The sequence below is a fragment of the Scyliorhinus canicula genome, chromosome 20 (genome assembly GCF_902713615.1).
Source record: "Scyliorhinus canicula chromosome 20, sScyCan1.1, whole genome shotgun sequence".
NCBI classification, from domain to species: Eukaryota; Metazoa; Chordata; class Chondrichthyes; order Carcharhiniformes; family Scyliorhinidae; genus Scyliorhinus; species Scyliorhinus canicula.
This window is the reverse complement of record NC_052165.1, coordinates 61,529,263-61,551,046: the sequence shown is the minus strand read 5'-3', so window position 1 is coordinate 61,551,046 and position 21,784 is coordinate 61,529,263. Positions and strand designations below refer to the sequence as shown.

The following is a 21,784-nucleotide window of genomic DNA, read 5'->3' as shown; positions in this document are numbered from 1 at the left end:
GTTGGCAGATGAGACACAATGATGTCAATTTCGTTAGAAAAGTTTTGGGTGGGATTCTCCGACCCACTGCTGGACCGGAGAATCGCCGGAGGGGGAGCGGCGTGAATCCCGCCTCTGCCAGCTGCTGAATTCTCTGGCGCCGGGGTTTTGGCGGGGGGTGGGTGGGGGGTTTGCACCGTGCCGCCGCGTAAATTAGACCTGGTGCTTATCGGCGGGACCTGGCTCTATGGGCGGCCTCCGGGGTCCTCGGGGGGGAGGGGGGGGGGGGCACAGGGGGATCTGGCGTCGGGGGGTGCCCCCACGGATCCGTGGGCGGGAATGTGCCATGGAGGCACTCTTTCCCTCCGCACCGGCTGCTGTGAACCTCCACCGTGGCCGGTGCGGAGATGAACCCCCCTGCGCATGCGCTGGCATGATGTCAGCACATGCTGGTGCTCCCGCGTATGCACAACTTGCGCCGGCTGGCAGAGACCCTTCAGCGCTGGTTGGCCCGGCGCCAACCCCACCGCTGCCGGCCTAGCCCCTGAAGCTGCAGAGGATTCCGCACCTTCCGGGCGGCCCGACGCCGGAGTTATTCATGCCACTCCTCGGCGCCGGGACCGCCTGCCCCACCAGGTAGGGGAGAATCCCGCCCATTAATTCTGCATCATGAATAGATTCAGAGCAAAGTTGTCAGCAGTATAATAGTTCTAGCACCAGGTGAATGAAGACACATTAAATAAACCAGGCATAGACAAAGTACTGGAAACATTTCCACAGGAGCAGGGATGATGGAAAACAGTTGCCTCATTAAAGATAGGAGAATTCTGTAATATAAATCAGGCTCAATGTGATGCCCAGACTAGCTTCAGTCACTTCTCGCACCAAAATTAGTAAAGGAATATTTCACATTTTGCTACCCCGATCCCGCAGTTGCCCCAGGCTTTTCCCCTCCCAGGAGGTTACGCAACTCTGAATTGGTATGGAGTACACATGAGCATATGAACAAGGAGTGGGGTTAAGCAACTCAACCCATCGAACATGCTCCGCCATTTAATAAGATCATGGATGACCTGACTCTACATTCCACCTACCCCTGATAGCCTTTGACCCCTATAAATGTATGGCAATACATAAGGCATTACAATTATATGGAACAGGCTAGACGGAGCAGTTGATCTTTTCCTGTCCACCATTTGCATGTGTTTGTACGATGTTCAATAGATTTAATTTTTTTTTAAATAGAGCAGCACGATAGCACAGTGGTAGGGCAGCATGGTAGCACAGTGGTTAGCACTTCTGCTTCACATCGCCGGGGATCCGCGTTCGATTCCCATCTTGGGTGACTGTGCGGAGTCTGCTCGTTCTCCCCGTGTGTGCGTGGGTTTCCTCAGCGTGCTCAGGTTTTCTCCTACAGTCCAGAGGTGTGCTGTTAGGTGGATTGGTCACACTAAATTGCCCTTAGTGTCCAAAAATTAGATGGGGTTGCTGGGTTACGGGGATAGGGTGGAGGTGTGGGCTTAGGTTGGGTGCTCTTTCAGTGCCAGTGCAGACTCGATGGGCTGAATGGCATCCTTCTGCACTGTAAGTTTTATGATTCTATGAATGCATGGTTAAGGGAAGCTATTTCCTTAGTTTGTAGAAATTGTAATGTGGGGGGATAGTTATCAATTTAAAATTATTACTAAAGGATTGCAGGGAGGTTAGGAGTAATTTTGTTGTCCCAAGTTATATCATTGAATTTTTTTATCGCAAGGTGTGGTTGAGGCACAGGCTACTGTATGTTTGAAAAGAAGCATGGATAAAACTGTGAGGTAGAGCAAGCTGTAAGACAATGGGGAGAAAACGAGACATCAGGCAGGATTTTCCGCGCCTCCCGCCATGTGTTTGGCGGCGGCAGAGGCCACCCATCATTGGCAGGTGGCGGTATCTTCCGGTCCCGATGCTGTCACTGGGGTTTACCGTTTTATGCAGCCCTCGCCGACGGGAAATCTGCAGTGGAGGTTCACGGTCGGTGAGAGCGGCCAGAAAATTCCGGCCTGAGTTTCATTTCTATTAATCCAGCAAAAAAACCCAGGACAGACAATGTGCTGAATTGCTTCCTCCTGTGAAATAAAACATCATGCTTCTGCCATGTAGTGAAATCAGAAGAAAATAATCTTCAAACAGCACACAAGTCCGATAATGTTTGGAATTGAAGATGATCGTCTCTTGTAAATGTTCCTTTTGAATGTGCAGCGCGGTAGCACAGTGGTTAGCACTGTTGCTTCACAGTGCCAGGTTCCCAGGTTCGATACCCTGCTGGGTCACTGTCTATGCGGAGTCTGCACATTCTCCCTGTGTCTGCATTGGTTTCCTTAGAGTGCTCCGGTTTCCTTCCACAAGTCCCGAAAGACGTGCTTGTTAGGTGGATTGGACATTCTGAATTCTCCCTCCGTGTACCCGAACAGGCGTCGGAATGTGGTGACTAGGGGATTATCACAGTAACTTCATTGCAGTGTTAATGTAAGCCTACTTGTGACACTAATAAAGATTATTATTATTGTTCTTATTATGCACATTTATGTAATGTGAATAAAGTTTATATATCAGGTACGATATCAAAGGTTCTGTCCTCCTTTACTGAATTTTTTAAGATGCATCTATTTGAGGGGATGTCTTCAGGAGTTGCCTGGTTAATTAGCTGACCTATTCAGAATGGCAGAGGAATCTTGAAGTAGAAGATATCCTTCTGAGCAGCCTTTTGATGCAGCTTTAACAGCTAACAGAACAGGTTTAAAACTAAAAAGTGGAATAAGCTACATTCAAAACTTTCTTCAAAAGAGGGTCTACGTTTTGTTAAGGCTTAAACAGTTGTGTAAGATTTGCTGAAAGGATTTTAGCCCGGCTAATCTTGAACTATAGCCTCTGTAGGCCAACGGTTGGAGGGGGGGGGGGGGGGGGGGGGGAGCAGGAGGGTTACTCTCCAAACAGTGGACTGAGTGTCTCCTGTCGAGTTTTGCATGATTTCTAATCTTCGCTCCCTATGCTGACAGAATGAAGTTGTACCTTTTGACACTCATCTATTTAATGTCCCGGAGACAAAACCTCTCTTTAGCACTGGATGACAGACGCAGCCTTGCTGGCTGTCATTCAGACCAAATCCTGCCTGTCTGTGTACGCGTTAGCTAAACACCATTAAGTTAAGGATTTATTGAACCTTTAAACGCTCTTTCTGGCAAGGTAATTTTTCACACGGCTGAACATTTTGAATGTAGTTTTTTTAAAGATACCTCATTAGGATAAAGAACCAGCGTTTATGGTGTAAAGCAGTAAAAAAAAACCTGTGGTTTAAAAACAAATGTGGTATTACTGTATGCCTGAGTTTTTCCAGTTTTGTGTTCAATTAATGCATTAATGGACAAGGCAACTTCGGACTAGCAGATTATTTAATGGAGAAAACATTGACACAACCGTTTAGTCTAATTTTAACCCTTAGGAGCTAGTTCGCAGAATAGGAAGAAAGCTGCAGGAAATGTTAATTGGGTTACTAAGTATTACAAAGCAATGATCCAGAGCTCCAGGCAATTCTCTGGAACTTTCCCCTTTTCATCTTTTTTTTAACACTTTGGTATTAGTTCATTCATTTATATCCATAAATACTAGTCAGCACAGTACGTGAGCTGAATCCTTGGTTCACTCACACATTAAGCTGATTTGGCAGGTTTACTTTCTGCCTGTCACACATAATGCAGTCTGTTCTGCTCTGTTAGATGCTATTTGCTTGCAGTTTCAAATTGCTTTGATGGGGAAATATCTGTCTTCAGAAACTGATGAATGGCTAACAGGCTCTTAGCTTTTCATTCCAGGCTACTTAACCAGTTAAATTGAAGCAAATAAAACAAAGTTAAAACAGTATTGGGGAAGGGGGGAGGGAACGGGAAAGGGAAAGAGGGCGTGGAGACAATAAGAAGTATATAAATGTAGATACGTGTGAGAGAATGAGACAGGGAGGATGAGTGAAGGAGTGATGTGTGACCCAGACGCCAAGAAAGAGGGCAAGGGTTAGACAATGGACAAAGTAAACACAAAATATTGATGGTTAGTGGAGAAAAGGAAGTAAAGGGTCTTTGTGTAAATGTGAGGGAGAGATAAGTAAGGGAAAACAAAGAAAAATAATTGAAAGTTTAAAACAAAATACAATTATAGGGATACATGCAAGAGGTACCTTAAAGTTTTCACTACCCTTTTAAGTGGTTAGTTTTGTCAATGTGAAGCATATATGCGAACGAACACTGACGCTGGAACAACGACGATGGCTGGAAAACTGATGGCAAATTGGAAATGCTCAAAATACCTTAGTCTCAGCTGTTGTATTGAGGAAGTTTATATTATACTGAACTTTCATCATCGCAGTGATTGAATTATTACAAATCAGATATTTTACTCAAGCGCAGCACAAACTCAGTACCTCAGACATGTTCATGCCTCCTACATGTCAAAACGTGACCTTTGAGCAAAACATCTCGACCAACAATGCCCCGTTCTACCACTAATATGCACTATGGATAGTATACCTTAATCACCGTGAGCTCCGGCCTCTTTAAACCAATGGGAAATGCCACAGCAGCAGATTGTTTGGTTCACTGAATATAAAACAAATTTATTGTGCAAAAACATGAATGTGTCACCAGATTTTAAAAATGATGAATGTTGTATGTTGTATTTAAAATATTTGAAAATAACTCTGAAAATTGTCAAACTAAAATAACAATGAAATGCTTTTAATGTAAACACAAGGAGTTGTGTGCATGTCATCCTGCCTCACTACAACGACGTATGATCAAAAACAAACACTGCAGATACTGGAAAACTGAACTAAATACAGAACATTATGGAAATGTTCAGCAGGTTAGGCTGCCTCTGTTGACATTTCAGGCTGATGGCCATTATCAACCCCTTGCACCAACATCACCCTCTCATTCCCCTCATCCTATCACCCTCCCCCATTATCTCATTATCCACTTTATAAGCAGAATTCACAAGCTCTATCGGGAACTGTTGAATAGCTCATAAAACTCATGACACTATACAAAAGAACTCTCAAATAACCGAGTAAACAGAGTCAAACATTGATAAATTCATTAGCTGTTGGATCGCTGTCAAGAGCCCATAAAACTCTCCAAGTAAATAAACAGACATCAGGGGCCGGATTCTCTGTCCCGCCGCGCCAGGTTTCTGGTTCAGCACTCCGGCGGGATGCTCCATTCTGCCGGCTGGTCAATGGGGTTTCCCATTCAGGAAACCCCTGGGTTGCCGGCAAAACGGAGCATCGGACGGCGGAGAATCCAGCCCCAGAACTGCTATTTCAATAGATATCTAGACTGAATATAAACATTTTCACATTGTTAGTGTAACATGTACTGTAGCTTTATATCCATGAAATAAACATTTTTAACTCGTGTGAAGAGTTTTCAACATTTATGATGTTGATCTTTTACATGACAACTTACCAACTTGCAGAAGAAGCAATTTGGAAAGTACATTATGCGGAAATCCCTGGTCACTGCGCTTCACTTTTCCTGCCAGCAGCGCACTCCCACCAGTGGGTTTCCAGGCGCTGTGGGGTGGTTATAACAGAAAATCTCATTGACAAGAATCCCGCCGCCAGCGAACGGCATGCTGCTGAGAAACATGTGGCTGGAGGATCGGTGAATCCTACCCATTAATGAATGGGTAGTTGCATCCTCCAATCACACAACTTGTCATAATTCACCTTAATGAACATAGATACAACTCATGCTATCTATAAAACAAGAGAAACCATTTTACTTACTTTTAAATTCTTCCCACATTCAATCCACTGTTCACATTTCTGTACAGCTGGTGTAAATCCCAACAGCTGGATACAGACTTGTATTCTCCCTGAAATTTATAAAACTTTCACGGGGTGGACTGTTGATGAGCTCAGAATTATGCTAATTGCCTTCTTAATAGTAGTGGGTCGGTTTGGGGCCTGCTCCCTCCCGGTCTTTATGAAAATGGCTAAGGGCGTAAATAGAGGTAGGTCTCCGGAGGTGCCAATTGGTGGCCATGTTTTTTTGGTCCTGCCTCAATCAGCATCATGAAATCCTAGCCCTTGGAACTTGTTGTGTTTTTTCTATCCCGGAAGTTACCAGATTTATTGGAATACAGCTTGTTATGATGGGAGTCTGAACTCCCTGGATTGAATTTTAGAGGGCATTTGGGTGGGCTAGGAGATGGGAAGGCTGGTAAATGACTTAAGAATGTGCAAGTGGCATACCTCACATCTTCCGACAGCCATGCCTATTGCTAGAAGCGGGAAAGGTGGCAAACGGCACACCAGCCCGGAACCCAATTGAGCGGCTTAACTGGTCAATTAAAAGCAAAGATAAAAGCAAATGACTGCGGATGCTGGAATCTGAAACCAAAACAGAAAAGGCTGGACAATCACAATAGATCTGACAGCACCTGTGGAGAGAGAAGGAAGCTAACGTTCGAGGCTGGATGACTCTTTGTCAAAGCTTGGCATTGGAACTCGCAGTAGATCCCGGGAGCACGGTCTCCCGGCTTTTATCGACCGTGCTGTGCTGTGGCAAGCTGCTTTGCAGGCGTAGAGTGGTCGTTGTTTCTAGAGTTGTTATTGTACAGATATCCTTCAAGTTTATTCCTGTTAATCGATTTCATTGGGCTGGACTCTCACACCGCCCCACCGCAAGAATGCTACAGGCAAGCCTTGTACAATGGTGAACTCCAATGACCTCGGGTGGGATTCTCCAATTGCCAGGCGGATGCGGCCGGATTATTCCACATGGAATGAAAGTGAATGTAAAGCAGCTGTAGTTGCTAGTGCTTGTGATTTTAGAATATGGGAAGGGTATTAGGCAGTTTCTTATCCCCTGAGGTGTCCAGTATCGCATTTGGAATGAATACCATTGTATCACCAATCTCCTAATCTCTTTCAGCATGCTGGAATAAAGACCATATTTTCCTGGGATAATTTTGTCACACCCACTTCCGGGGCCGATTCTCCCCCCCCGGGCGGGGCTAGGAGCGCGGCCTTGTGCGTCACAGCGGCGCGGCCTTGACGACCGTCGTCAAGGCCGCACGTCAAGCGTCACGCCGGCTGACGCGGCCAATGCCGTCTCCACGCATGCCGTCTTTTCCCTCAGCCGCCCCGCAAGACGTGGTGGCTTGATGTTGCGGGTCGGCGGAGGGAAAATAGTGCATCCGTTATGGACGCACGGCCCGCGATCTGTGCCCACCGATCGTGGGCCTATGCCCCCCTTGGCACGGCCTTGGTACTGCCGTACCAATCTGGCCCCCAGATGCCCTAAACGGGCATCTGCCGCCCGTTTCACGACGGCAGCGAGCAGGTGTGTTTGCTGCCGTGTTGAAACGGGCGTGAAGGCCCGGCCGCTCGGCCCATCGGCCTCGGAGAATCGCCGCTCGCCGTAAAAAACGGCAAATTCGTTGCGTGGGTCGGGCATGGGGGGGGGGGGGGAGAATAGCGGGAGGGCGTGAAAAATGTCGGGAGGCCCTCTCGCTATTCTCCCACCCGGCGTGGGGGGCAGGGAATCGCACCCGTGGGAGGAAACCGGAGCACTCGAAGGAAACCAATGCAGACACAGGGAGAACGTGCAGACTCCGCACAGACAGTGACCCAAGCCGGGAATCAAACCTGGGACCCTGGAGCTGTGAAGCAACAGTGCTACCCACTGTGCTACAGTGCTGCCCAATACATGTGTGAATATAAAAAGTAACTCCTTAACCAATCAGATGAAAGACTTCATAATGCAACGCATAATGCGAGATTTTAAACCAGGAAGTACGAGTTATAATAATTAATTCAACATTAAATCAGATACAGCAAGTTAAATAAAGAGGGAAAGAATGATTGGTTTTAGAGAGAGAGATGAAAGACTGTTTTTAAAAAATATTTTAAAATTTTTACAAATTATTAAAGCATAGAAACAGACCACGCAGTCCAAAAGGTCAATACTGTTGTTTATGTTCCATTCAGGCGCATTCAAACCCCATAAACACATCCTTCTATTCCTTTCCCTCATGTTCTTACCTAGCTTCCTCTTTGAGACATTTACCCTCATGGTAGCAAGTTCCACATTCTCACCACTTCCAAAGAATTTGAGAGAATTTTTTCCTGAATTCCCCATTCGATTTATTTGTAACTATTTTATATTTATGGCCATTTGTTCTGGACTCACACACGATTGAAAACATCTATCCAATCAAATCTTTTCATAATCCTAAAGACCTCTATCTGGTCACTCATCAGTCCTTTCTTTTCAAGAAAAAAGTGCCACAGCCTGTTTAATCTTTCCTCATAGGTATAACCTTCCATTTCTGATTTCATTCCAGTCAATATTTTTTTGTGCTTTCCCCAGTGTCTCGAAATACTTTTTAATCAAATGGAGATCAATGTTCCAATGCGATCTAAGGTTCTATACAAATTGCATATCACATCTCTTGTTTTTATTTCCATTCCTCTAGAAATTAAACCCAATACCTGATTTTTTTTTCTTCTTAGTACTCTGGAATCAGGAACCTTGTTCAGTTGTTAACATCCTTGGAAACGATTATCTTGTTCATGAATGATACCTGTGGTTCTAAGGGTGTACTAAGTCATAACTAATGCTGAACAACTTTTTTCTGTTCTGGAAATCGGATTTTACATCGATGTAATGCCAAATGTCTCAATTTTATAAATTCCATATTTTAAAACGTTTCCTTAAATTTTATTTGATATTTCTGCTTCCAATATGTACGTCCCAATCTTTATTTCACTCTCTGTAAAACGTGCAAAAAAGGTGAAATGGCTTTAAATTCCTGGTTTGCTGTCTGCGAGAATTCTTCATTTTGACTGCTTAGCTTGCTTGATGGCATCACTGTTGCTGGACGCCTGGAGATCTCCTTGACTTGGTACCAGATTCAAATTAACCTTGGTCGAGGTGGATTCCATGCCTAGTTAACTATGCAGGTAGCTTCAGCCAATATCTGCATCATTGGATTGTATGACTAAACTTGTACATTTTTCGTTGAAAATGAGCTCCATGAGATTCACAAACTAACACATATTTTACAGAAAGAACAAAATAGCGGTGGGCATGTGGCGCAGTGGTAAGCACTGGGATTGCGGCACTGAGGACCCGGGTTCGAATCCTGGCCCTGGGTCACTATCCGTGTGGAGTTTGCACATTCTCCCCATGTCTGTGTGGGCTTCACCCCCACAACCCAAAGATGTGCATGTTAGGTGGATTGGCCACACTAAATTGCCCAAAAATTGGAAAATAAATAATTGGGTACTCTAAATTTAGAAAAAAAAAGAAAGAAATAGCAGACTAATAAGTGATTACAAAGGAATATTACCAAGGCTGATGCTACAAAGTCCCAAGTACAAACCTCGAGAGTTTAAAAAAAATTGCTTCAGCCTAGATAGATTGGACATGGAAAGAATGTATCCACTAGTAGGAAAAAATAGAACCTGAGAGCACAACCCAGACTAAAGGGACGATCCATTAAAACTGAGACGAGGTGGAATTTCTTTAGTCAGAGGGTGGTGTATCTGTGGAACTCGTTGCCGCAGAAGACTGCAGAGGCCAAGTCACTGAGTGTCTTTAAGATAGATAGGTTCTTGATTAATAAGGGGGTCGGGGTTATGGTGAGAAGACAGGAGAATCGGAATGAAACCATATCAGCCATGATTGAATGGTGGAGCAGACACGATGGGCCGAATGGCCTAATTCTGCTCCTATGTCTTAGGCATTATAGTTTTAATTGACATCAATGATTAGAAATCACTCCAGGTATCTATTATTTGCTGATTGCGGGCTAAGAGACAAAATTTCATGCTTCACATCTCCACCACTAACCACCACCTCCATCTCCTTTTTCCATTCCTGTCATAGATGAAAAGCAGGAGTGTAATCCCCAGTATCATGGCCAGTACCTGTTCTTCCATCAACATCACAAAAGCAGATTATTTAGCTATTGCTATCTATGGGAGCTTGCTGTGTGCAATTGGTGCCAATTGTACCACTGTACTTGTGACACCAGTGAAGATACCTCCAAAAGTACTTCATTGGCATTAAAGTGCTTTGAGGTGTACAGTGGTTGTGAAAAGTGCTATATAAATGCTCTTCCTTTCTTTTTAGACGTGCATAATTGATGGACAATATCTTATTCAAGATTGTCATTGTCTGCTCAGCCATCTCCGTCCCCACTACTCTGCTGCCCAATTTACTTTTGTTTAATGAATTTGTGAAAATAAATTAGAAAATGTAAATGCCACCACAGTCCACAGAGAGCCATGAGCTGCTGTCCCCTTTTCTGAGAGCTAACTGATGGTGATTTGACCTGAGGGTCACCGAGGGGCAACGTTGAGAAGGCGTGGCCTTCATGAATAACCTCAGCCGATATGGAAATTGAACCCACGCTGTTGGTGTCACTCCGCATCATGAACCAGCCATCCAGCCAACTGAATAGTACACATAGGAATTTAACAAGAATAAATTAACCAGTTTGTTAAAAGGATGTACACGGGAATAGCTGCATTGCAGCTCATGCAAAGACTTGTTCCAAATAAATGATGGTGTAAATCGCCACAGTCCCATAGAACTTTGAGAGAGGGCTGACTGCTGGTGATTTAACCTCATAATCACAACTCCTCAGGTGAGGGGCAAGGTTAAGAAGGCTGGGGCCTTCATGAATGACCTCAACTCGAAATTACAGGAATTACAGGGTTGGCATCACCCCACATCATAAACCAGTTGTCCAGTCAGCTGAGCTAACTGATCCTCCCCCAAATAAATATACGATAGGCTCAATATTCAATTGGAGACACTGGCCGGAATTCTCCGGCTGTTCCTTATCAAAGGGATTCTCGGGGATGTAGAGGGGAAGTTTGGGCTCCCCCCGGGGAACATGTTTAGGTACATGCAGGTGAGGGCGTTTGCCAGGCGGCAGGTGGAGGGGTTCCCCTTGCTGCGGGGGCTTGGTTCGGTGGGAGGGAGAACTGTGTACATGGGTTTGTGGGATGTGGCGGGTGTTATCTCTTTCCCTTTTGTCGTTTGGGTGTTCTTTTGTTTTTTTCTTTTGTTTGTAGTTGCTTTTGAAGTTGGATGGGTGTTGTTCTTAGCTTTTTACCGCGGTTGTTTTGTTAATATTGTTGTGATGTTTATATTTTGTAAAAATTTCAATAACAATTATTTTAAAAAAATCAAAGGGATTCTCTGGTCCCACCGGCAGCACGTCCCCATCTGCGTGGCATGGAGTGCTGCAACGGGAATTCCCGTTGACAGCAGTGTGAACCGAGAACTGCACCACCAGCGAACAGTGAACAGCCTTGTGCCAAGATACATGCTGCTGGGGAACAGGAACCCAGTTCCACTATGTATATAGGATGGAGGTTCAAACATTAATAACTTTCAACATTGATCTGGCCTTCTTCAGATCGGGACGTGCAGCCTTGGGATCCTTCTATAGGGAAGATTGTAGAATAAAACAAGGATATCCTGCCTGGGTTGCACCTTGTGTCATCCAGTAAGTTCTGAAGGCAACATTGGCAAATGTCAGAGAAAAACACATGTCTGCCTTGGCAAAAGTGATGTGAGTGTAGCCCGATTCAGAAAAATAAAACAATGTGTAAAACAAAAGAAGATGCATGGTTAAGTGATATCTGATACCTTAACTGAATGACAGCTGTACCCAATTTCTCTCATTTGCTGTAAAATAAGTTTGGGGAAGAGTTAAAATGTAACCCAAATTATTTATTTAGTACCAGTAGATGGCTAGGCTCTAGCTGAGAAAAGTGGTCCTCAAAATTTGGTCTGCAGGCTACTGCCAGTTTGCGGGTTGGTCCAAAATACAAATCACTGACGCACAATGCCATGACCAGGCCAGGACCCTCAGCCCCACCACTCGTGTAATAACACACAACCAGACTGGCATGTCCGGCACCTTAAGTGCAAGCAGCAACAATGTAGTTTCTAAGCCAGGTTTATGTTATTGGGCTGAAAACAGAGAAGAGAAACCAGCTGAACGTGGTGCCTGACATGAGTCAGAAGCTCTCCAGCTTGGAACCAGACAGCATCACGCTGGTGCCTCAACATTCTTCCCCTTAATTTTGATGAGGATTTTTTTTTTTTTTGCAGTGGCAAACGGGTGGGGGAGGACCAGCAAGTGGTCAGTCAGTACTCTTGCCCCATGTGGCCCACAGAGGCACCAATGACAATTACAGAATGGTGAAGTCTTTGCATATGTTGACTTTGTAATCTAATTGTTTTTCTTCTCTCCCTGTACTGTGTTTTCTTTGCAGAGGGCATGAACTGTATGAACAAGGATCATGGATGTGCACATATCTGCCGAGAGGCACCGAAGGGTGGGGTGGCCTGTGAATGCAGGCCTGGCTTTGAGCTCGCCAAAAACCAGAGGGGCTGCACATGTAGGTAGTTGTAGATGCTGAGGAATACCTTGCCTTTTCTCTCCAGACACTTATCTCTTTTTGTGTTTTCCCTATTTTTTCCTCATAAGAAACTGCTTGTTTTGTACTCCCAACTTTTGAGTCTCATATGCATTATCATATCCTGAATGTATGGAGGCTACAAGAATCTGCTGCATTCCAGAACTCACTAAGTGCCTGTCCTTCTCCTGAGGGTGATGTGACAGTGGGTGTAAACTGATAAAAACAATTGTTTTAACCATTCACCTTTTTGGGATTTTAGTTTTTATTCCCCAATTGCAATAAAAGCTTCTAAAGTAGCCTTTGTATGCAGTAACAATGCAGGAAATGTATTACGTGATCACCTCTCATTCTTCCAGCCCCAGAGCAGATAGGCCCACTCAACTCAATCTCACCTTGTTAGATAGCCCTCTCATCCCAGGAACTAATCAGTGAATCTTTGTTGCATCCCACAAATGTAAATATATCCTTCCTTAGGCACAGATATCAAACTGTATGCACTATTCTTGCTATGGCCTCATCAACTTCAGGTACATTTGCAGTGAGACTTTCTTACTCTTCTGCTCCAACCTTCTTGCAATAAAGACAAACCAATTGGCTGACCAGATCACCTTGCCTGCATGGCTTAATGCTTGTCTGCGTTTCCTTTATTTTTCTTTCTATGGATGCACCTACATCACAGGGACTGCAGTGGTTCAAGAAGGCTGCTCACCTCCAACTTTTCAAGGGCAATTAGGGATGGGCCATAAATGCTGGTCCAGCCAGCGAAGCCGACATCCTGTGAAAGAATTAAAAGACAGTTTTCAGTTAACACAATAACCCATAATTATCTAATTAACTAATGTCAAGTTTGGAAAATGGTCTTGCGATTAAAAGCTTCATATAAAATCTATAAAGAATTTCACACTCCTCCCAACAGCGAGGTTTGGGATGAGGGGAGTGAGCAGGGGCAGGAGGGGGAGGGGGGGGGGGGGACACAGCGTGTTAGAATGAATGGGTACCCACTGACCACTCAGTGATTTTATTTGGGGCAGCCAAGGCCTCGGACAGGCTGCCTACTCTTACCCCAATTGAGGCTTTAATCAGCTAATTATTGGCCACTTGATGTCCATTCCCTGCCTAACCTCAATCTGTAAGGTGGCAGACAGATTTCCTGGTGTGGGAGGAGCCCTAAAATGAATGGTCTTAGGCCTGGATGGGGAAGAGGGGTGAAACACCTCCATCAGAAGCCTCTTCTAACTTTGGGTGTCCCCCTGAAATGGTATCCTCCAAATGCCCAGTGACAACTGAACCTTCGCTCCCCTCACTGTCCTGAGACCCTGAAAACTTAGCTTTGCATCCAGTTCCGGGTCTTACATCATCAGGAAGTTGTTCTTCTGTCCACTGCAGCTTTTCAGATTGGCAAGCAACTCTCTAAGGTGGGACTTCCAAGTGAAGAATGTAGGTCTCGCCTTCAGTCAGTTGACCTTCTTCCAGTGTGAAATGGTTGCGTAGCAGGTGGGGTTAATGGGGTTGTATTCCCCTCTGACATTTCAGATGACAGGACATGAACCCCTCTATCTGAAATATACTGGCCACAATGTACAGGTCTTTTCACATTTCCTTGCATTATACAATAAAATAAATCTTATCAGCTGAAGCAGCCCTAATGATAAAAAAAGTAAATCGGAAAAAAAATAAGGTAGAAACTACTTAATTTTTGAATATACTGAAGAATAGTGTATCTTATTGATATCTACATATCCCTTGTTAGAAATTAAGGGGAGAGTCTTCCAGTGAAAGTGATGGGGATGTAAGACTTACCTGCCTTAAAGTGGGAGTGGTCTAATGCCTTCACATAATAGGGATAGATCATCCACCATATTTCCCGTTAGTAGCTCCTGGGCATTGTTGGACATTAGGGATAGATAGAGTGGACGTTCAGAGACTATTACCTCGGGTGGATATAACTGTTACAAGGGGGCATAACTATAGGGTTCAGGGTGGGAGATATAGGAGGGATGTCTGAGGTAGGTTCTTTACTCAAGAGAGTGGTTAGGGTGTGGAATGGACTGCCTGCTGAGACAGTGGAGTTGGTCATTTTAGGAACTTTCAAGCGGTTATTGGATAGGCACATGGAGTACACCAGAATGACAGGAAGTGGGATAGCTTGATCTTGGTTTCGGACAATGCTCGGCACAATATTGAGGGCTGAAGGGCCTGTTCTGTGCTGTACTGTTCTATTAGGAACATCAGTTCCTTCCGAGCATCTAGGATAACCAGTCATGTGTGGGATGCTATTAAAAATTAAAAGGTTACTTTACCCTATGAAATTAGCTTCAGGATACATCCATGCATTACTCTTGCAGCACTTTATTTTCTGTTTTCCACCAGCCTTCAAAGAATTCCTTAAGAGTTGGAACTATTTTCAAGAGTGTTCTGATAATACTCCAATTATCCTGACTCCAGAATGTAATCATACTGAAATCGCAGTGAGAAAGATCCTAGCCAATGTCTTAAATCACTCAAGACTTAGGCTTTGTTTTTGACATGAACCATTTGTTTGCCATTCTCATACTCTATAACACTCTTGACTTGTACTTAATATATTTTGTTTACAATGTATATATTTGTTGGAGCTTACAATGATCCCTCTCAGGACTTCATAGATTCTCAGCTATATACAAGAACAAAAGTGTAAGATGTTCCATGGTAGGTGTTTCTTCTCTGAGCCAGAAGATCATACACTCAAGTCTTGTTCCAGTGCTTGAGCACACAATCTAGGCTTGTAACATCATTACTGGTGGAAAGGTGTAATTACAGTATGCAAGTTTATTTAATTGTGGATATTAAAATTGCAGACATAAGAATTTATTATGCAAATATGTAAGAATAAGGGCAGCATGAATGATTTCAAAATAGGAACTCTGCTATGTAGGTGTGCTCTGATCCAAACATCTTCTGTCCTCTGACCAAGCTTCCCTGAAGACTATATTTGGTCCTAACATTGTACAATTCCATAGTTAACTCCATAGGTGACATTTAACTATGTATGTTGTTATGGGCCAGGGCTTAGAAACTCCAAAGTGTATTAAGAAGCTCATCTGACCTATAACTTTTATGTTGAATTTGGCTAGGATGAGCACAAAGCCTTCACTTCAGGTGTGATTCATCAGACTTCCTAGGCGCTTTTATCAAAACAAAGTTTATTATAAGAATGTAGTTAACAAAGATGAAACAAGAATTTGGTATCAATTACAAATATGAAGAAAACACAACCACTACAGTAAGTTACATATATAACTCTTAATGAATCCCCTTTAGTAGCTGTTCCAATTCAATACAAAATCCAATAAACCAAAACCCCTTTCAAGGACGTGGCCCTGCATGCTGTAATCTCACTTGAATGGGACTGGTCCTTTCCCTGAGATTCTGGTCCAGCCTCCAACCAGCTGATTCAAAACTCCTTCCGGAAAGCAACTCTGTCTTTAAAATTACCAAGGCAGTTTGCCACAACCAACGTGCTTTCAGTTCCTTGGAACAGCTTTAAAATGAAAACAGGGAAACATTGTTTCTCTTCTGCAGTCCAAAGCAACAAACCAAAACTGAAACCCAATCACTAAAAATCCCTCTCACCTGACAGCCACAGCTCAGCTCCACCCACAAATGACATCACTGAAGCTGTGCTACAGGTCATGTGGTAAGACCACATTCACTATCCTGAACTCTCACTGCCCATGGGGTGGCCATCTCCTGGAAGGTACGATTTAGGAAACACCATCCTCCCTGATGTTCTACAGTGACTCCTGCTGGAAATACTTCCAGTATACATGGTTTCCCCAGGATACATGAGGAGCCTTGAGGTTCCCACATGGCACAAGAATTAGAAGCAACAGAACTCAGCTGCCTATCCAAGATCTAAGAAAAAAACTATTCTTTTATAACCTAGCTAGTGCCTTGTATAAATTATTAATTTTAATTAATACCTCCAAACGTGCTCTGTGCTAATACTCTGATTAATTCACTTAATGTTATATTTTCATGCATTGAAATTGTTTTGATTAAACCAAGCTGTAAAGGTAACACTGTAGTTTCCTAGTACTGGTTTAAACCACTGATTTACTTACCTGTTGCCCTCTCATATCACTCCTTGCTTTATTTTGGAAAACACTGTGGGAGGACACTCTCTCTCACTCACCGCTCTGATTTGTTTGTCATTGCTGCTGCTCTCTCCAATCAGGTATCCACTCTTCCCCCTCGCTGTGATTTGTCAGCCACTGCAACTGCCTCCAATGAGGCCAATGTTGATCTTGCTAAAATGCAAGTTGCTAGAGGCATGTTTTAAAAAAACAATTAATTTTCTCCCCTGAACTGTGTTTGGTTATGTGGGAGCATTAATTGTGAAGGTGAGCAATCAGGTTGCATCCACAGCCAGGCAAATATCAGAACCTAAGTGATGAACTCAGACTTGCCCTACTATTACTCAGATCCAGTTTTGACTGGGTGGAAGGTGGTGGTCCCAGTTGTTCTAGGAAGTAATAGCCAATCTTTATTTTGCACATGACATCCCAACTCTCCCTCGCCACCATATCAAATTGAAAATAAATTCAAAATATTGAATAGTCTGCAGTCTAAATACAATGTATAGCTTCCTGCAGTCAGCGATATTTCCTAAGTTTATTCAACTCCTAAGCAGGGCTATTAAGTCATCTTTCTGCAATCAAATTGACATCAGCACTTAAAGAATGAATGATGTATTCCATCATGCCTCTCTTCCGATGCTTGTCCAATATAACTGTAAAGAAGTATGAAGCTGTGAAATGAGCTCTAAAATATAGAGTTTTGTGTTTTCATTTTTGCCTTCCTACAATTTGTGTAACAGTAACCTGTAACTATGGAAATGGGGGTTGTCAACATACCTGCGATGATGCAGACAACGGACCCGTGTGCGGCTGTCACCAGAAATATGCTCTGCATTCAGATGGGAAAACCTGCATAGGTAAGTGAAAACTTTTTACGTGTTCTAAAGCTCTGACTGATGTGCAAGTTGCTACAGTTGCTGTGCAAGAACCTGGCCTGCTGATTAGAAGCTGTAGAAGTGTAGTAGTTTGTGTTGTCAATTGCATGAACAAATGTGACAATAATGGAATGTTGTTGCTGTGTTTTATGGGTGTCTGAGTATTAAACTCTTTTGCAAAGACCACAAATGAATGCCCAATATCCTCCCACACCTCTAGCTCTCATGTTAGAATTGTTTTGTATTGTACAATATGACAATTAAAATTCTAGGATCAACCCACATTACACAATTTTTTCAAAGATTTTCATTTGTGTAATTTTGTAATTTAAAGTAAATTAACTTTAAGGCACACACGTTTTTCTAAACTGATGCTTCTGGTAATCTTAGAACCTGGATTCCTCGCAAGCTGGCTGGTATGTTTGTATCTGACAATTCCTCATTCTTTTCACTGGAGTAAATTTCAACTCATTTGAACGGAAAGATACCACCTCAAATGGTACCACGTCAAACATAGGTTAACATTTTGTTTCGCATCTCTATGTGCTTTAAATTCATTCACATTGCTTCTATTAGGGTACTTGAAGATAATACTTGAACCTGCAAAATAGTACAAGACCACTTAGTGGTGAGAAGGGAGAATCCATAATATTGAAGCCAATATTATGGATGAAATGTCACGCAGTGGATAGCACTGGCACTGCGGCGCTGAGGACCCGGGTTCGAATCCCGGCCCTGGGTCACTGTCCATGTGCAGTTTTCACATTCTTCCAGTGTCTGTGTGGGTTTCTGCCCCACAACCCAAAAGATGTGCAGGTTAGGTGAATTGGCCATGCTAAAATTGCCCCTTAATTGGGAAAAAATAATTGGGTACTCTAAATTTTTTTAAAAATGGATGAAAAGTCCATAACTAATTTGCCAATATATGTGAAATGAATGAAATGACATTTTCTGGTCCCACCAAAGGAAACGGACATTTGAACGGTTCACTGCATCTGTGGTGAGGACTCCGGTGCAGCAGGGTAAATCCCGGCCTTAGTGTGAAAGCAGTTTAATGACCATCCTCCCTCTGGAATAGTGCCCTTGGGAAATTCACTCCTCTCAAATGTTCCACCATAAAAGAAAACCTCATCAATCTGCTTCTGCAGACTTGGCAAGTATACATGTATACAAATGTCAGATGTTGCTGTCCAATTTTACCTGCAATATCACTGAGGCATCGCCATTATTACAATCTATTTATTGACTGTAGAAATTTAAAGTCTTTGATTTCGAGAAAATATAATAACTGTTGCATTAGCTTAGCAAGTTAAGCATTATAGTTACAAATAACTGTTTACAAACCTATCAAACTGTCTTGCAAGATCATTTATGAGGAAACCATGGTACCTTTAATATAAGTTTGTTATTTTACAAATAAGCCAATTCATTTTTATATTTCATTTGGGTAATTAATCACCGTCACTTAACACCAGCTAAAGAGGCTTACAGATTAAAGAACTCTGGGACATTTACAAGAATCATTGTCACTGTATATGATTTTACAAATTTCTAAGTGCATGACAAGATATTCCTATGTCACAGTTTATTTTGATGTTCAGTTGATTTGAAAGTAGTTGATTTAAGCGTTTTGCTAAAATTTGCAGTTGCAGATTTTTAGGCAAATATATGGCAATAAAAGTATATTGATGACATATTAACAAAACAGGCCACAATCAACTGTCCTCTTTCACAGATGAGATTTTCCAACGCCACTGTGAGTGAATGTAATTTTGGCTGGAACGCCAAATTTTCTGTTCTTTTGAAATTGGAGACAAAACATTAAAATTTCAAAATATTTTCTAAAATTTCTGAACTACATTAATGCTTCTGCATTTTATAAATGGTCTGCCTATTATTATTACCATCAGTAACTGAAGTTCTATGGAGAGAATGCTCTAATTTGCGACAGTTCACAGTCAATGCGCATCAGGGAAACTGATCAGACCATCTAACGCAGGGGTGGGCAAACTTTTCCGTGCAAGGGCCGCATTCAGAAATTCACAATTCACAAAGGGCCGCATAGTATATTAAGTAAAATAATTACTTCACCCGGTTATGATTGTGGGCGCCTCATATAGAACATAGAACAGTACAGCACAGAACAGGCCCTTCGGCCCTCGACGTTGTGCCAAGCAATGATCACCCTACTCAAGTCAACGTATCCACCCTATACCAGTAAGTAACCCAACAGCCCCCCCACCCATTAACCTTTAAAAAAAAAATTTAAAAAAAAAAAAAAATTTTTTTTAAAAAATTTTTTTTTTTTTTTTTTTAATGACTTGGTGGGCCGCAGAAATACCTTTGGCGGGCCGCATGCGGCCCGCGGGCCGTAGTTTGCCCACCCCTGATCTAACGCAATCTTCTGTTGAAACCTATTGTCCCTCACTGCAGCACCTGACGATCCTTTGAATGATTCCAGAGTCCTTGCCTCATCTATCCTATATGAAAGACCATTCCAGGTTTTAAAGCGTTTACTTGGAAGTTACCCATTCATAATTGTCTATAGCATCAGATTGTCATGTGCCTCTAATTCCTCTCAGATGCAGTTTGTGATATTATTTGTCAATTATGATTATTGGGTCAACAAAACTGTAATCTACAACAAATAAAACCAAAGTTACTTGGCCCAAAAGGTTCACAAGACATTTTACACATAAGGCTCTCAGTTAAACTGAATTCACTTAATTGCTGAATTAAGCACGGCAGTCTGACGGGTTGAGATGGTGGTGGCATTGTGGATGTGTTGTGGGATGCATTGGGGGAGAATGTTAATGAATGAGGATTGGGGATTTGTGTCTACAATCCCCTTTGAAGGTAAGATCATTTCCAGCTTTATACTGAATTCTATTAACATCATTTTACGAGCCATATTATGTCTAACATGTTAACCATAAGCTACCAATGCAAAAAAATGCTTTGGTTTGCGTTCTAAGAATGTCAAGGCTCTGATTTACAGGTATGGCAGATATAACCAGATTTTGCTATTATACTCTTTGCTCATTATAAAATTCTTAATAATGCTGATATCCTGGATTCTAAAGTTTTTAACCTTACATCTTCTGATGCATTTTTTGTAACATTGCATGCATCTCATAACAAGCCACATGCTCAAATCCTAAGGACCATTTTTCAGTAACAATGGAGTGTATCACCTCCATGATTAGTGCTCAAAGACTGCCTGCTATGCAATGTGTTTACCCACACTGGGAACCCAACTAAGGCATGTTCTTTTAAGGGAAATTTTATGGTCATCAAACTAAACACTGTACCTTGAAATTCAGCAAAGGTAAGTTTTATTTAATTGTGCATATTTAATAGAAGATATATGTCACCTGACTAGCTTAGCTGCTTGTATCTAATTGGCCTAAGGACATCATTTGGAGCTTTGCTGTGCATCATAATGGGAGTATATGAGCCATGTCATTTATTACGTTGTTTTGCTTTTCCTAATTATATTATTGTGTCCGCTTGCAATATTTCTATGTTCAGGATGTTAGTTTTTAAATGTTTTTGTTTTGTTTCATGGAGAAACAAAATGTTGTATTTTAATCAGATGTTGGTAAAATACAACATATTTTGTGTGTTGATCTGTCCTAGTCTAAATTGTTCTTCACAAAAGCTTGAAAATTCCTATGTATGTTCTAAGATAACATTTCAGTCAGCTAATGTTGACAGCCTTGGAGATTACTGTTTCTTGGTCATATGAACCATGTTACTTTAATTGCCTGTGCCAACCTCTATATTTAGCTCCTTCTTTAGGAAAACCTTTATTTCCTCTGCTTTCTGGTGATGGTTCCTGATTGCCTGTCTTGTCTAAGCATTGTTGATTTTGATATATAAGTGACTCTTTTAAATAAAAAAAACTCTTCAAAGAAAAGAAACACAAAATAAAGCCTCTATTGCAGCCTGATCCCACAGAGAAACTGGTTTCTATATATAAGAAACAAAAAAATTTAATCTTGTTTAACCATGTAGTGGTGCCACTGAAACACTTTTCCGAATTCACCCAATTAATTGCTGTTTGTCATCTGAAGTGATGTGGGATTGTGACATCACTGAAAGATTGCAAATGCTTTGCAAAGTCACCCTTAAAACTGCAGTCTTCTGATTTTTTAAATAAAACCTAGCCTATTTATTATTTGCCTTTCCTCTGATCTGATTGCATTTGTTGCATGTGTAACTACTAGAAACCTTTGTTATATTTCTTACGATTCTTGCATCATCATTCATACAACCCTACTTAAGCTATCTTTCTCCCCTGAATGACTGGGAGGTAACCTGTTTTAACC

The 21,784-nt window shown here is 42.3% G+C and overlaps 1 protein-coding gene across 2 annotated transcripts in view; it reads left to right on the top strand.

Annotated features, from left to right (window-relative positions):
- scube1 (signal peptide, CUB domain, EGF-like 1) overlaps positions 1 to 21,784 on the top strand; it is a 300,902-nt gene that overhangs the window by 128,749 nt on the left and 150,369 nt on the right. For both annotated transcript variants that reach the window (XM_038780754.1, XM_038780753.1), the window contains exons 5-6: positions 12,314 to 12,439; positions 17,319 to 17,435. In XM_038780754.1, coding sequence (XP_038636682.1) covers positions 12,314 to 12,439; positions 17,319 to 17,435 — 243 coding nt within the window. The remainder of the gene's footprint in view (positions 1 to 12,313; positions 12,440 to 17,318; positions 17,436 to 21,784) is intronic.